This window comes from Salmo salar, chromosome 09 (genome assembly GCF_965601325.2).
Source record: "Salmo salar chromosome 09, fSalSal1, whole genome shotgun sequence".
Taxonomy (NCBI): Eukaryota; Metazoa; Chordata; class Actinopteri; order Salmoniformes; family Salmonidae; genus Salmo; species Salmo salar.
This window is the reverse complement of record NC_138299.1, coordinates 32,558,451-32,573,706: the sequence shown is the minus strand read 5'-3', so window position 1 is coordinate 32,573,706 and position 15,256 is coordinate 32,558,451. Positions and strand designations below refer to the sequence as shown.

The 15,256-nt window shown below is 43.9% G+C and overlaps 1 protein-coding gene across 2 annotated transcripts in view; it reads right to left on the bottom strand.

Annotated features, from left to right (window-relative positions):
* LOC106611195 (tectonin beta-propeller repeat-containing protein 2) overlaps nucleotides 1–15,256 on the bottom strand; it is a 37,365-nt gene that overhangs the window by 4,443 nt on the left and 17,666 nt on the right. For both annotated transcript variants that reach the window (XM_014211158.3, XM_082955734.1), the window contains 7 exons: nucleotides 14,838–14,979; nucleotides 11,304–11,544; nucleotides 10,923–11,012; nucleotides 10,477–10,710; nucleotides 3,890–4,038; nucleotides 1,260–1,401; nucleotides 927–1,076 (listed from right to left, as the gene is read on the bottom strand). In XM_014211158.3, the coding sequence (XP_014066633.3) occupies nucleotides 927–1,076; nucleotides 1,260–1,401; nucleotides 3,890–4,038; nucleotides 10,477–10,710; nucleotides 10,923–11,012; nucleotides 11,304–11,544; nucleotides 14,838–14,979 (1,148 nt within the window). The remainder of the gene's footprint in view (nucleotides 1–926; nucleotides 1,077–1,259; nucleotides 1,402–3,889; nucleotides 4,039–10,476; nucleotides 10,711–10,922; nucleotides 11,013–11,303; nucleotides 11,545–14,837; nucleotides 14,980–15,256) is intronic.

The window sequence follows — 15,256 nt, the reverse complement described above, 5'->3', positions numbered from 1 at the left end:
GTGGCCAAAGGGAGAGGGGCCACCAATGTTTCCGCCACTGCAGGAGACGGGAGAGACTGGCAAGGGGGTCTGGAGGACTTGTTAGATTTTAACACTCCGAGCCTGGGGGAGTTTGAAGGGGTGGGAGGTAAAGCCCTCTACAACCTATGTGTTAAGGTGAGGAACATTAGGAGCCTAACAGGAGTGAAGGCACATCAGTGGCAGGGGGTATGTGGGGAGGAGAGTATGGTGGGTTTTAGATGGAGGGGGCTCTACAAACCCCCAGTACCAAAGAGGTCAGGGGACCTCCAGTGGAGGGTTCTACATGGAGCCCTGGCCACTAACAGCTGGTTGGCACGGGTTGAGCCGGGAATCAGGCAGGGGTGTCCTTTCTGTGTTATGAAAGAAACTGTGATTCATGTGTTTTCTGTGTGCACCAGGTTAATGTCATTACTGTCTCTGTTGGAATGTCTTGTGTTATGAAAGAAACTGTGATTCATGTGTTTTCTGTGTGCGCCAGGTTAATGCCATTACTGTCTCTGTTGGAATGTCTGTGGGGGAGGTTTTAACTGTTGGGATGTTTATAATGGGATACAGGTATTCGAATAAGGAGAAGGTCAAATGTGTTATGTTGAATTTTCTGTTTGCTCAGGCGTAGTTGGCTATTTGGCTAACAAGAAGGAACAGGGTCAAAGGTGGGGGGATAACAGACCCTTTATTATTTAATGGGATAGTCTCTGCGCGCCTTAGGGTTGAATATGAGTTCTATAGAATGATAAAAAGTGTGGAGATGTTTCAGGAGATATGGTGCGTTGGGGGGCTGTCTGTATAGCTGGGGAAGATGTTTTAGATATACGGTTGTAGAAGTGGTGAGATTTTTTGGTTATTGTGATGTTTTATATCGTGTGGCAGAGGGAAAGGAGAGTATGGTACATGCATGCATGTACCTGTCAGCCAGTTGAGCAGGCCTGGTATCTTCTTCCAGTAGTCCCCTGCTGGGTTCTTGTCAGTGATACCATAGCGCCTCGCCACCTCCCCGTTGGGGCAGCGCACCCAAACAGTCTTCACACTCAGCACCAGCTGACTGGCCTGCAGGCCTGGGAATAAATTGGATAAACGAAAGGAAAAATTATGATCTAGTCTTTGGACAAAGGTTTTATGAATGGGTGTCTGATCTTCCGCTTATGAATATGTACATTACATAGTCTTTGGAGTCGGACAAAGGTGTTATTAATTATCATTGGGTGTCTGACTAGTCGGTCAATCGTCAGGTCATTTACCTGGAATGTGTTCCCAGTCGGTGCCGACAGGCATCTCGTCTGTGATTCCCATGCGAACATGTATGTTCCCTCTGTTGTCCATGGCCCACAGCATGCTGTCGTTGGGACTGGTGTGGATTCTAATAAAATGCACTCCTAGTGGCTGATGGAGCAGGAAACCATGACGGTGTCAACAACACAGCACAACAGGAGATATCATGGGCTGAATTATAAACTCAGTGTGAGAGTCAAATATTTGTGTCTGGTATGTCTCCAGAATTACTTTATCATCAATATCTACAGTAAAATGCTAAGACTATTTAACAGTCTGAAGATATGAGGATTGACTTAAAAATAAAATACATAAGCAACCATCACTGTATTAATCAAATGCAGGCAGATGTACAATGTAGGTAATCATATTGGTCTTTCTATAAATAAAAGGAGCCAATTTGTGACATCAAGGTCAACACTTCAAAATGGTTTGATATACATTTAAATATGATTTTCTTGCTGCTTCACATGTAAAAGGAATATGAGTGTATAAAAGGCACAATGAGACCATAACTCCTAGCAACAACAAAACATCTACATGTAATTCAAATGTCACATCTAACATGGATACTGCATGTTTATTTTGTCATGCCTAGTAGCCAGGTCTGTTTGTGCTTTAGTCAACTTCTCTATCATTTATAGCCATGCTTAACCTTCCATTAGGATGAAAAAGATAAACAGCATCTCTATTTTTTAATAGTCGATATAATAATATAATACAGTGAGTTCTGTAAACAACATAATTGACAATAATAATAACCAATAATTAAATGATTATAATTAGTAAACTCTTCAAGAAGTGTGTGAAAACTAGACATCCCATTCATGCTTCCTCTATCCTGATTCCCTCCACTTCTTGTCTCTCCTTGAAAGTGCATTGAAGCCTAAGAGGAAGAACCTTCCCTCCTCTACCCCAATGTGCTTTGAGAGGAAGGTGAGGAACGGAGGAAACATCCCTCACCCGTCACTCTCTAACATGAGTGGCGCAGCGGTCTAAGGCACTGCATCTCAGTGCTAGAGGCGTCACTACAGACCCTGGTTCGATTCCAGGGTGTATCACAACCGGCCGTGATTGGGAGTCCCATAGGGCGGTGCACAATTGGCCCAGCATCATCCGGGTTTGGCCGTAGTTGGTCGTCATTGTAAATAAGAATTTATGCTTAACTGACTTGCCTAGTTAAAGGTTAAATAAAAACGAAAAAAAAAAAAAAAACTGTTGCATCACTCACCTGTCACACTCTCATCACTCACCTCTCACACTCTGTCAAATATTTGACAGCTATTACATGTTTTTGACAGCGCCAGACTGACTGACTGAGCTACCATAACACCCATGGCCTGTCCATAAACAACCCATAGCTCCTACTGCCCAGAGTCTAGACACTTGTGGAGATCTGAGAGGGATTGATGGGTGGTGACATGGTGAGAGCTCCACCTTACCCTCTGATAGGCTTGGTGGAATTTTGGTGGAATAGCTTACACCTGTCCAATTCTCTGGGGCAAGGGGTTGTTTCTGGACAGGACTCCACAACCCGCTGGGGTGTGTGGTGGATCTACAGCACAACTCCTGAGGCATTTGTTGGATGTTTAATTACATTGTTATGCACACAGATTTGCACAGGTGTAACCTGGACACACCCACAGATTTCTATTCAAAAACGAATAAACAGCCGTTTTCACATTCCCGATTGCTCCATTTAACTACGGAAAACAAGAGATCAAAACGTACATGGACCGTAATCTTAACTCAGGTATCTTGATTTAATGTTGTCCACAAATTAGGCTAATTATATTGACCACCATAACAACAGACACAGAAATGTTCTGTCAATCCTTGAAATAAACATGAATTCCCGCACCTTGGCAGTTGTTAAATCACATGCAGTATCACACAAGCTCTTTACCACTTGACTGTCATTCAGAAAATCCTTTCCTGAATCAGCTGTTGCACGATAATGTCCCCATGTAACTAAACAGCTAGATATCAAACGTGCATCAAATAACTAGTGTAATTATTGAAAAACCCCGTTAATGACGGTATTGATTTTTGCTTTATTAATCATATTAAAATTACTCTTTCTGTTTGAAGCATTGGATTTTGCAATCACATACATCTTTTTGGATATGTGTGCCCATGAAAACTGTTTTCACACCATAACATAGGGAGATACGAAATTATACCAGGTTACAGTACACTTCCGAGATCTCCATACAAAAAAAAAAGACAACAATATCCAGGAATTTCACAGGATCAGGGTCAAAGTGTAATTCAATTGTTAAAAGCTTACTATATAACAAACAATATCATAAATGTAAGGAAAGAAAGGTAGTGTTTTATGTCACATGATTTTTGCCAAATCTGTGAAGACTCCAAGCATGAGAAAGGGCTTAAACATATGTTTTAATTCAATTTATGAATTATATTGAATGTATCCATGTTCCTCCTTTATATCTTAATGCATTCACATACATTTTATTTATTAATTAATGACTTTGTAAAAGCTCCAAACAGTTGTCCAATAAAATAAATGCTCACTGGTACCCTAGTTCATAGAAAGACCCATATAAACTATACACTGTGGTTAGACTGGCTTTACCTGCTCTGGTGGTTCGATACAGATCCAGGCAGGAAGCATCATGCTGGGGTTGAAAGGTTGCGTTCCCACGCGGAAATAGACCATCCCATAGCCATCACACGCCCACACGTTCTGACTGCCACACGATACGCTGACCAGCCTTACCTGATCTGCAAGACAAAGCAAACCAAAATCAGTTCTTCAGCTTCTTGGAAGTCTTTCTTCATGACATTTACATAATGTTGTAACCGGCTTTGATAATAGGCTAATTTTAACTGGGAGTAATATAGAGTGTATGTACAAGTCTCTATTACTATTGTTTAGTAAGCAGCCTAACACAGCAACCACAGCCATGGCTATTGCTTTTTGCAGCACAACACACTAAGTCCATGTGACAAAACACTATTATGTCACAGTAATCTCACACAGATTACAAAATCTGACTATTGGGATGGGCGACCTCTAAACAAACAATGACCTAGCTACGTCTACTTTAAACATTCAGTGAGTGACGTACATTGCGCTGCCATTGCAAGCCTTGAAATGTATGTGACAAATGCATAGGTCAAGACCTGTCACTGGACCATTCATAGAGCACAGCCAAGCAGAATAACTCCTGGAACTCGTTCCTTGGTCTATTTTTCCTCTGTAAATAAACTCACAAACAGGGTTTCTCTCTTACCATTAATTTTTAATAGCTCACATTTGCATAAAACAGCCAGTGGAGAAGCATGATATTTACCTTTCCCAAACTTAATAGGGCATGTGATGTTGCAAAGAGAATATGGATATAGGCAGGCAACCCAGAGAGGAGGGCAACATGTCTGGAAGTCCTCACAGACACCTCAGTGCAGGAAGTTGACAAATTTAACTGGTTTGTTAAATTGTCATACTAACCTTGATGCTCCTCTATGATATCCTATCATATTGATGACATCTGTTGGGCAGTCCTTTTAATCTAAACACATCACTTAGAACAGGAGGCGGCATATTGATAATGCAAACACTTCAAAGAGTTATCTGAATGGGAGTGATGTGGACACCAAGGAACTTGAAGCTCTCAATCTGCTCCACTACAGTCTTGTCAATGAGAATGGGGGCGTGCTCGGTCGTCCTTTTCCTGGAGTCCACATTCATCTCCTTTGTCTTGATCATGTTGAGGGGGAGGTTGTTGTCCTTGCACCCCACGGTCAGGTCTCTGACCTCCTCCCTATAGGCTGTCTCATCGTTGTCGGTGATCAGGCCTACCACTGTTGTGTCATCGGCAAACTTAATGATGGTGTTGGAGTCGTGCCTGGCTGTGCAGCCAGGAGTGAACAGGGAGAGCAGGAGGGGACTGAGCACGCACCCCTGAGGGGCCCCCGTGTTGAGGATCAGCGTGGCGGATGTGTTGTTACCTACCCTTACCACCTGGGGGCAGCCCGTCAGGAATTCTAGGATCTAGCTGTAGAGGGAGGTGTTTAGTCCCAGGTTACTTAGCTTATTGATGAGCTGAGGGCACTATGGTGTTGAACGCTGAGCTGTAGTCAATGAATAGCATTCTCACGTAGGTGTTCCTTTTGTCCAGGTGGGAAAGGGCAGCGTGGAGTGCAATAGGGATTGCATCATCTGTAGATCTGTTGGTGCGGTATGCAAATTGGAGTGGGTCTAGGGTTTCTGGGATAATGGTGTTGATGTGAGCCATGACCAGCCTTTCATGGCTAAAGACGTGAGTGCTACAGGTTATTTCATAGTTTTGATGTTGTCACTATTATTCTAAACTGTAGAAAATAGTAAAAATAAAGAAAAACCCTTGAATGAGCAGGTGTGTCCAAAATCACAATTCCAGTGGGTCAGAAGTTTACATCCACTAAGTTGACTGTGCCTTTAAACAGCTTGGAAACTCCAGGAAATTATGTCATGGCTTTAGAAGCTTCTGATAAGCTAATTGACATCATTTGAGTCAATTGGAGGTGTACCTGTGGATGTATTTCAAGGCCTACCTTCAAACCCAGTGCATCTTTGCTTGACATCATGGGAAAATCAAAAGAAAATCAGCCAAGACCTCAGAAAAATAATTGTAGACCTCCAAAAGTCTGGTTCATCCTTGGGAGCAATTTCAAAAAGCCTGAAGGTACCACGTTCATCTGTACAAACAATAGTACACAAGTATAAACACCATGGGACCACGCAGCCGTCATACCGCTCAGGAAGGAGATGCATTCTGTCTCTTAGAGATGAACGTACTTTGGTGCGAAAAGTGCAAATCTATCCCAGAACAGCAGCAAAGGACCTTGTGAAGATGCTGGAGGAAACTGGTACAAAAGTATTTATATCCACAGTAAAACAAGTCCTATATCGACATAACCTGAAAGGCCGCTCAGAAAGGAAGAAGACACTGCTCCAAAACCCCCATAAAAAAGCCAGACTACGGTTTGCAACTGCACATGGGGACAAAGATCATACTTCTTGGAGAAATGTCCTCTCGTCTGATGAAACAAAAATAGAACTGTTTGGTCATAATGACCATCGTTATGTTTGGAGGAAAAAGGGGGATGCTTGCAAGCCAAAGAACACCATCCCAACCGTGAAGCACAGGGGTGGCTGCATGATGTTGTGGGGGTGCTTTGCTGCAGGAGGGACTGGTGCACTTCACAATGTCGTCATGAGGAACAACAATTATGTGGATATACTGAAGCAACATTAGTCAGGAAGCTAAAGCTTGGTCGCAAATGGGTCTTCCAAATGGACAATGACCCCAAGCATACTTCCAAAGTTGTGGCAAAATGGCTTAAAGACAACAAAGTCAAGGTATTGGAGTGGCCATCACAAAGCCTTGACCTCAATCCTATAGAACATTTGTGGGCAGAACTGAAAAAGCATGTGCAAGCAAGGAGGCCTACAAACCTGACTCAGTTATACCAGCTCTGTCAGGAGGAATGGGCCAAAATTCACCCAACTTATTGTGGGAAGCTTGTGGAAGGCTACCCGAAACGGTTGACCCAAGTTTAAATTGTTCAACGCAATGCTACCAAATACTAATTGAGTGTATGTGAACTTCTGACCCACTGGGAATGTGATGAAAGAAATAAGCTGAAAGAAGTAATTCTCTATTATTCTGACATTTCACATTCTTAAAATAAAGTGGTTATCCTAACTGACCTAAGACAGGGAATTGTTACTAGGATTAAATGCCAGGAATTGTGAAAAACTGAGTTTAAATGTATTTGGCTAAGGTGTATGTAAACTTCCGACTTCAACTGTGTATATGTGATGGGATGTATAGACATTATGGACAGTATGAGAGTTAGAATATGTAGCGTATCGGTAGAATAGGTAGGATAGAATAGTATATGTATAGCAATAGTTTAATAGGATGGCCTTGACTAGAATACAGTATGTCAACAATATTAAAGTGACCAGTGTTCCATTATTAAAGTGACCAGTACATAGGGCAACAGCCTCTAAGGTGCAGGGTTGAGTAACCGGGTAATAGCCGGCTAGTGACAGTGACTAAGTTCAGGGAAGGGTACTGGGTGAAGGCCAAGGGGTTTTAACCAAGGCAAATAAGCCAAATTATTTCAATTGAACAAAAAATGGCTTCATCCCTCATCCTTTAAAAACATCGTATTTTCATCTTTAGGTAAGGTTGCGGACTCAAATTAAGTGAATTATTTTGTGAAGTAGGCTATGGAGACAGAGGCATCAAAGTTGCTTGTCTTTAGTTCTTTTGTGGAAAGGTTAATGGACAACCCTTCCAGGGGTGAGTCATTGCTCTTTCCATGTATCACATTATCACTATTTGATTAAGCTATTTGACATTCTGTAACAAAGGTCTGTGTGGGGAGAGACTGGGGCAGGGGGCAACTTCTAAACTGTAGATAGGTAGCTGTCATATCTGCTGGGTCTTCTTTTACTATCATAACCCGTGCTAATATCATACTTAACCAGCCTGTCAGAAGATCGGGATTTCCACCTCTCCAAATACAGATAACCCAGGAAGACCTCATATGTTGATCATTGATAACCTATAGAAATACTCCTGGAACTTCTGGGCAAAATACATTCTAAGAAAAGATTAGTCCTAAACGTTCCCTTAGTCAAGACTATAGACACATGGTCTTCAGCCACGTCTCAGGGCAAGGCCGAAACAGGTCTTTGTATCTTTCTGAATAGTGTATATGGTGTTGCAGCTTCTATGCTTGGCTGCTCAGAGTGGTCTTCAAAGCTCAGGTCAAGGAATAATGTTTTCTGGACATTCATGACCTTGGACATCACCCTTTCAACTCTGACCTCTATAATGTAAATCAACCTTTTATAATAAAAAAATGTTCTACACCCAATGAACATCTTACGTAAAAGAAGCTATACTTGCAAATGTCACTATGGCATCACTTTCTAAACTACCCTTCATGAACTATAATGAACTGTGAAAGGTGTCAAAAACATTATGTCCCTGTGCAGCGTTCTAGTTTGGAGACTTAGATCATGTGGTCAATGACACTAACAGAACAGGGCTAAAAATGAGTGCACTCTCAGCTCCTTCCCCGCTCATGTTACATTGTGATGCACACAGAGCCCAATAGGACCTGGCTACAGCTGTCTGCTGTCATCATATGGCTGTCTATTTGCACCCGCCACTTTCCAGCAGCAGAACATATACAACCTGAACCTCTTCAATAAACAAACACTGAAGCTTCTACCAAGTCCCTGGTGGATCTAGCCAAGGGTAGAAACCTATCTGCTATTAGATCATAAAAAAAATCCATGGAAAGTAAGCTAACACTGAACTCTAGGAATGGAGGGTTGGGACTATGGATGGTTGGGCGATATTTGGGTAGACCTATTCCAAGGTAATGCTACTCCAAATATCACTGGTATCCGATATCGTTTTACGCTGCTAATGAGTAGTAAATCATTCCAGACTGTGCAATTTTTCTGCTTATTTGTGACATAGTTACCTTCTCATAAATAAATACATAAAAATAGATAATTCATTCGAGTTTGAACATTGATACAGCCTAACTGATGAAACTGCACCCTTTGATTTGTAAAGTTCAAATATAGTATCGTCTTGCACATCAGAATATGTCAACCATATATCGTCAATGTCAAATATCACTGATACTCGATATTATCAAGCCTAGTAGTGACTGAGTTGTTAAAGATTAGGCCGTCTGCCAAATGAGAGTAACACATCGGTCCAATATCTGTTTAGGATCATGTGTTTTCTGCAGACATGTCAGCTCACTGCTTGAGATGTGGTGACAACAAACAAAATCTAAAGGCCATGTAAACAACACTTCAACCTAAAAGCAGATTAGGTCTTTTTCTTTGGTGAATTTACCTGACATTCCTTCAGCATGGAGTATTGACAGGTCAGTCTCAGTGATTGTACCCTTGACTTGATCTTTTCCATACCTAGCCTGAACTTTGACACCTTGCTCAAGGAAGACCTTAATACAAAACAAGTCTTACGTAAGTACCAGCTGCCAATACCAAGAAAATCAACACCTCCCTCGTAAAAGTGGGGAAGCGAGTGACATCTGACACCAGCCTGTAGAATCTGTGTCCGCGGCCAATCAAGAGGAGGACAAAACGGGTCTTCATACACTGTTGTAAACAGTCTTTCTACCTACCTGGCTCTTACCTTTGAAGTCCAGATCCTCTGCTTCAGGTGTGATAGTTTATTGCTCTCCCTGCATTGCCAAAGGATGTGACTAGGACTAGAAAAACAACCGCATATAGACCCCTTTCTGTGTTTACAAACATTGTCGCAAGAGGGCGATGTGCACAAGTTGGTGGCAGAACAAGGGGGAGTTCTTACAGAAAGACAGCAAAAAAGCCTCTATTTACATGTTGCTTACAGGTGCATTTCACACTACATTTGGATTATAATTGGATTTTAAGGCTTGTATGAATGTCCTGCTTAATATAATGTTTGTTTGTTGAATGTGCGCAAATGGCAATGGCTTTCTTACTGCCGCCAAGAGTGGCGCGAATCTGTGTGTGACGTCAGTATGTCGTGTACTGAAAAAGGGTCTATAGAGACGTGAATTAGGTCAGAGTCAGACGGTCTGCAGCTAGGAGGTGTCAGAATCGTAGCCGACCGGGGGACACAACCTGAGCTGGTGGGGACACTAAGATGGCTGTATGAAAGTATGCAGCTACACGCAACTGACACCAAAAGACAGGCTGACATTTGACAGACTAGACATACAACATGTGCTAGATACAACATGTACTAGATACATATGTGAGACTAGGAACAGATGTCCTAGCCTGATCAGTTATGTAATGGCTATAAAACATAATACCTATTGCCAATATATACACAACTAAATGTTCCTTTAATATCTGCAGACCAAATTAATGAGTTACTGCAGTATAATGAAATGTAGGAAACATTTTGTTTTCCCACAAAACAGAGTGGAAACACCACATAACTACTGCAATCAACCTCCCTGTGAGGGAACACAACACCAATGCGCCAAACAAAATCACAAAATTATTTTTGCATTGAGCATCTAGCAGAGCCATGTATTAGCAGAGCCATCTGGTCTCCACTTAGCTACCCTAGCTTGTGATCTGCCCAGTGTTATTTCTAAATGTGAAGATGGTGGCCTTACCGAGCTGGCTGAGGTCCAGTAGGTTCCAGTGCATACCGGTGGGGCAGCTAGTGGAGAGGGTGCGGATGTGGACGCGGCCGTGTTGGTCCAGTCCCCACAGGGCATCGCGGCAGGCAGAGAGCTGGACCATCTCTGTGTCCTGTGGCAGTTGGACTGTGGTGGGGTGCATCTGACCATCCTGGTCCCAAACACAGAACAGGTCTTTCCTGCTCTGGCCCAGCCACAGGAAGCTCCCTGCAGAGACACAGATACAGTCAGTCACATATTTGTGATGTACAACACAGAGAGACACAGATAACAGCGGCAGATGTCACTACACAGAGAGACACAGATAACAGTGGTCTTCCTTATTTCTGTTAATATATTTGAGATGGGTTGTTGCCATCAGGTGGAGGGTGGGTAGGGCGTGTTATGTTTGTATTACAATATTGTGTTTTGTGTATTACCTTCTTTACTGAGTACAGCCGAGGAATAGACGAATGCCCACTTGGTGGCTGAAACGGTTCCTCTGGGTACCACACCCTGCCAGAACATACCTGTGGCGTCACAACACATCACTGTCACACTGAACACACTGCAGTATTCACACAAAAAGTCCCTGTCCACCACACTGACTTAAAACAGAAGGTGCCAATAAAGCAATGCTTAGCTGATTAAGTTATGTGAAGTGTAGTCATGTCAGAAAGTGCATTCCATAAATTGCATTCCAATGCAGAAAACAAAAATGAAAATTCCTCATGACTAAGCATCTGTGTTAACCCACTGAGCTGAAGCCTAGGCATTAGCTTGGAAAGCTAATGCAAGTCTTGAGGTTCATAAATTCACACCGCTGAGGCTGCCCTTGGCGACATGGAAGTTGTTCCTGCCGGATGCAATCCAGACGCCGCTGGTGTTGGAGCAGACCAGGCTGGGCTGGCACTGGAACTGCTGGGACAGGAAGGCCATGCGGAGGCACTCTGCAACCCGCTCCACCGGGGCCTTGGTGGCTATGGCCATGTTCTGAGTGGCCTGGATCAGAGTCTGGAACAGACTGCCCTGATCAAACACCACATAGTCTGTGATGCTCACCTGAAAAGGAGGGAGGGGGGGGGTAAGGAGGGTGAGGAAGAGAGAGGGAATAAAAGGCCAGAAATGTATAAGCATTAGAAGTTGTGCCATGGTTAGCAGATGTTAACGCGAGTGTAGCGAAAAGCTTGTACTTCTGGTTCCGACAGTGCAGTAATATCTAACAAGTAATCTAACAATTCCACAACAACTACCTAATACACACAAATCTAAAGGGATGGCATAAGAATATGTACATATCAATATATGGATGAGTGATGGCCGAGCGGCATAGGCAAGGTGCAATAGATGGTATAAGGTACAGTATATACATATGAGATGAGTAATGTAAGATATGTAAACAATATTAAAGTTGCATTATTTAAAGTGGCATTGTTTAAAGTGACTAGTGATCCATTTATTGGGTGTCAATGTAGGCAGCAGCCTCTCTGAGTTAGTGATTGCTGTTTAGCAGTCCGATGGCCTTGAGAAAAAAGCTTTTTTTCAGTCTCTCGGTCCCAGTTTTGATGCACCTGTACTGACCTCGCCTTCTGGATGGTAGTGGGGTGAACAGGCAGTGGCTCAGGTGGTTGTTGTCCTTGAAGATCTTTTGGCCTTCCTGTGACATCGGGTGCTGTAGGTGTCTTGGACGGCAGGTTGTTTGCCCCCGGTGATGCGTTGTGTGCAGACCGCACCACCCTCTGGAGAACCTTGCGGTTGAGGGCGGTGCAGTTGCTGTACCAGGCGGTGATACAGCCCAACAGGATGCTTTCGATTGAGCATCTGTAAAAGTTAGTCAGGGTTTTGGGTGACAAGCCAAATTTCATCAGCCTCCTGAGGTTGAAGAGGCGCTGTTGCGCCTTCTTCACCACACCGTCTGTGTGGGTGGACCATTTCAGTTTGTCTGTGATGTGTACGCCGAGAAACTTGAAGCTTCCCACCTTCTCCACTACTGTCCCGTTGATGTGGATAGGGGGGTGCTCCCTCTGCTGTTTCCTGAAGTCCACAATCAAATCCTCTGTTTTGTTGACCTTTTGAGTGAGAGGTTGATTTCTGACACCACACTCCGAGTGCCCTCACCTCCTCCCTGTAGGCTGTTTCTTCATTGTTGGTAATCAAGCCCACTACTGTTGTGTCGTCTGCAAACTTTATGACTGAGTTGGAGGCGTGCATAGCCACGCAGTCATGGGTGAACAGGGAGTACAGGAGGGAGCTGAGCATGCACCCTGTGGGGTTGAGGGTCAGCGAAGTGGAGATTTTGTTTCCTACTTTCACCACCTGGGGACGGCCCATCAAAAAAGTCCAGGACCCAATTGCACAGGACAGGGTTGACATTCTTACATAGGTATTCCTCTTGTCCAGATGGGAAAGGGCAGTGTGCAGTGTGATGGCGATTGCATCGTCTTTGGACCTGTTGGGGTGGTATGCAAACTGAAGTGGGTCTAGGGTGGCCGGTAAGGTAGAGGTGATATGATCCTTGACTAGTCTCTCAAAGATTGAATATGTCCGTAAACACACCAGCCAGCTGGTCTGCTCATGCGGCTTGGGATGCCGTCTGGGCCAGCAGCCTTGCGAGGGTTAACACGTTAAATTTCTTACGTTGGCCATGGAGAAGGAGGGGGGCCGCAGACCTTGTCAGCTGGCCGCGACGGTGGCACTGTATTTTCCTCAAAGCGGGCAAAGAAGGTTTTTAGTTTGTGTGGATGCGTGACGTCGGTGTCCGTGACGTGGCTGGTTTTCTTTTTGTAGTCCGTGATTTCCTGTAGAACCTGCCACATACGTCTCATGTCTGAGCCGTTGAATTGCGACTCCACTTTGTCCCTGTACTGGCATCTCACTGGTTTGATTGCATTGCGGAGGGAATAACTACACTGTTAATATTTGGCCATATTGCCAGTCCTCTTTTCCATGGTTAAATGTGGTGGTTCGCACTTTCAGTTTTGCGGAAAAGTCGCCATCCATCCAGGGATTCTGGTTAGGGTAGGTTTTAATAGTCACAGTGTGTACAACATCTCCAATGCACTTCCTTATAAAATCACTCACAGAGTCAGCGTCTAGATCGATGTTATTCTTTGAGGCTGCTCAGAACATTTCCCAGTCTGCGTGATCAAAACGATCTTGAAGCGTGGATTCCGATTGGTCAGACCAGCTTTGAATGGTTCTAGTCACGGGTACATACAGTTTAAGTTTCTGCCTATAAGACGGTAGGAGCAAGATGGAGTCGTGGTCAGATTTGCCGAAGGGAGGGCCTTGATTACATCGCGGAAGTTAGAGTAGCAGTGATCGAGTGTATTGCCCGCGCGAATGCTGCAATCAATATATTGATAGAATTTAGGCAGCCTTGTTCTCAAATTTGCTTTGTTAAAATCCCCAGCTACAATAAATGCAGCCTCAGGATATATGGTTTTCAGTGAAGTTCTTTGAGGGTTGTCATGGGGTCTGCTTGAGGGGGTATATACACAGCTGTGACGATAACTGACGAGAATTCTCTTGGGAGATAATATGGCCGGCATTTGATTGTAAGGAATTCTAGGTCGGGTGTGCAGAAGGACTTGAGTTCATGTATGTTGTTATGATTATACCATGAGTCGTTAATCATGAAGCATACACCCCCGTCCTTCTTCTTCCCAGAGAGGTGTTTATCTCTGTTGGTGCGATGCATGGAGAAGCTCAGTGGCTGAACCGATTCCGACAACGTATCCCGAGAGCCATGTTTCCGTGAAACAGAGAATGTTGCAATCTCTGATGTCTCTCTATAAGGTAACCCTTGCTCTAATTTCGTCTCCCCTGTTGGCAAGAGACTGGACATGGGTGAGTAGTATACTCGGAAGCGGTGGGCGGTGTGCACGCCTACGGAGCCTGACCAGGAGGCCGCTCCGTCTGTCTCTTCTGCGGCAACGTTGTTTTGGGTCAGCTTCTGGGATTAGATCCATTGTCCTGGGTGGTGGTCTGAACAAAGGATCCGCTTTGGGAAAGTTGTATTCCTGGTCATAATGTTGGTAAGTTGACGTCGTTCTTATATCCAATAGTTCTTCCCGGCTGTATGTAATAAGACTTAAGATTTCCTGGGGTAATAATGTAAGAAATAATACATAAGAATATAAAAAATAAATACTGCATAGTTTCCTAAGGACTCGAAGCGAGGCGACCATCTATGTCGGCACCAGACCCATACTCATCCTAGGGTGAAGTCTAATGCAAACCATCCTAAATTTGACTTTAATAATACATACTCTTAAACGATCATAGTTCAAGATATGCGACGTATGGAAATGATGGGTGTGAGTAACATTGAACACAGTCTGTAGGATACCAACCTGCCACCAGTGGTCATCTTCCCCCTGGGGCTTCCTGGCAGTGACTCCAGTCCTGAACCACAGACTGCCGCTGGTGTCCAGAGCCCAAGCCGTGTTGCTCTCTCCCAGGGCTATACAGATGGGCTCCAGACCCTGACTCTCACTTTGGGAGGAGGAAAAACACATTCACACGAATATGTAATGATCAGCAAAGAAAGCTAACATTGCCTGAGTCCTGAATACTTGCATTAGCTCCCCAAGCTAATGCCTAAGAGGCTTTAGCTCAGCAGGCTAGCACAGTCCTGTGGCATGCTGGAGATCTGGATTTGAACCCTGGTCGGTCATACTAACTAAACGTTCACTGCTACGAGGCCTCTATGACACACATCTTCCTTCCTCTTTTCGAAAAAGGTGAAAGTTTCACTGTTAAATTACAATTA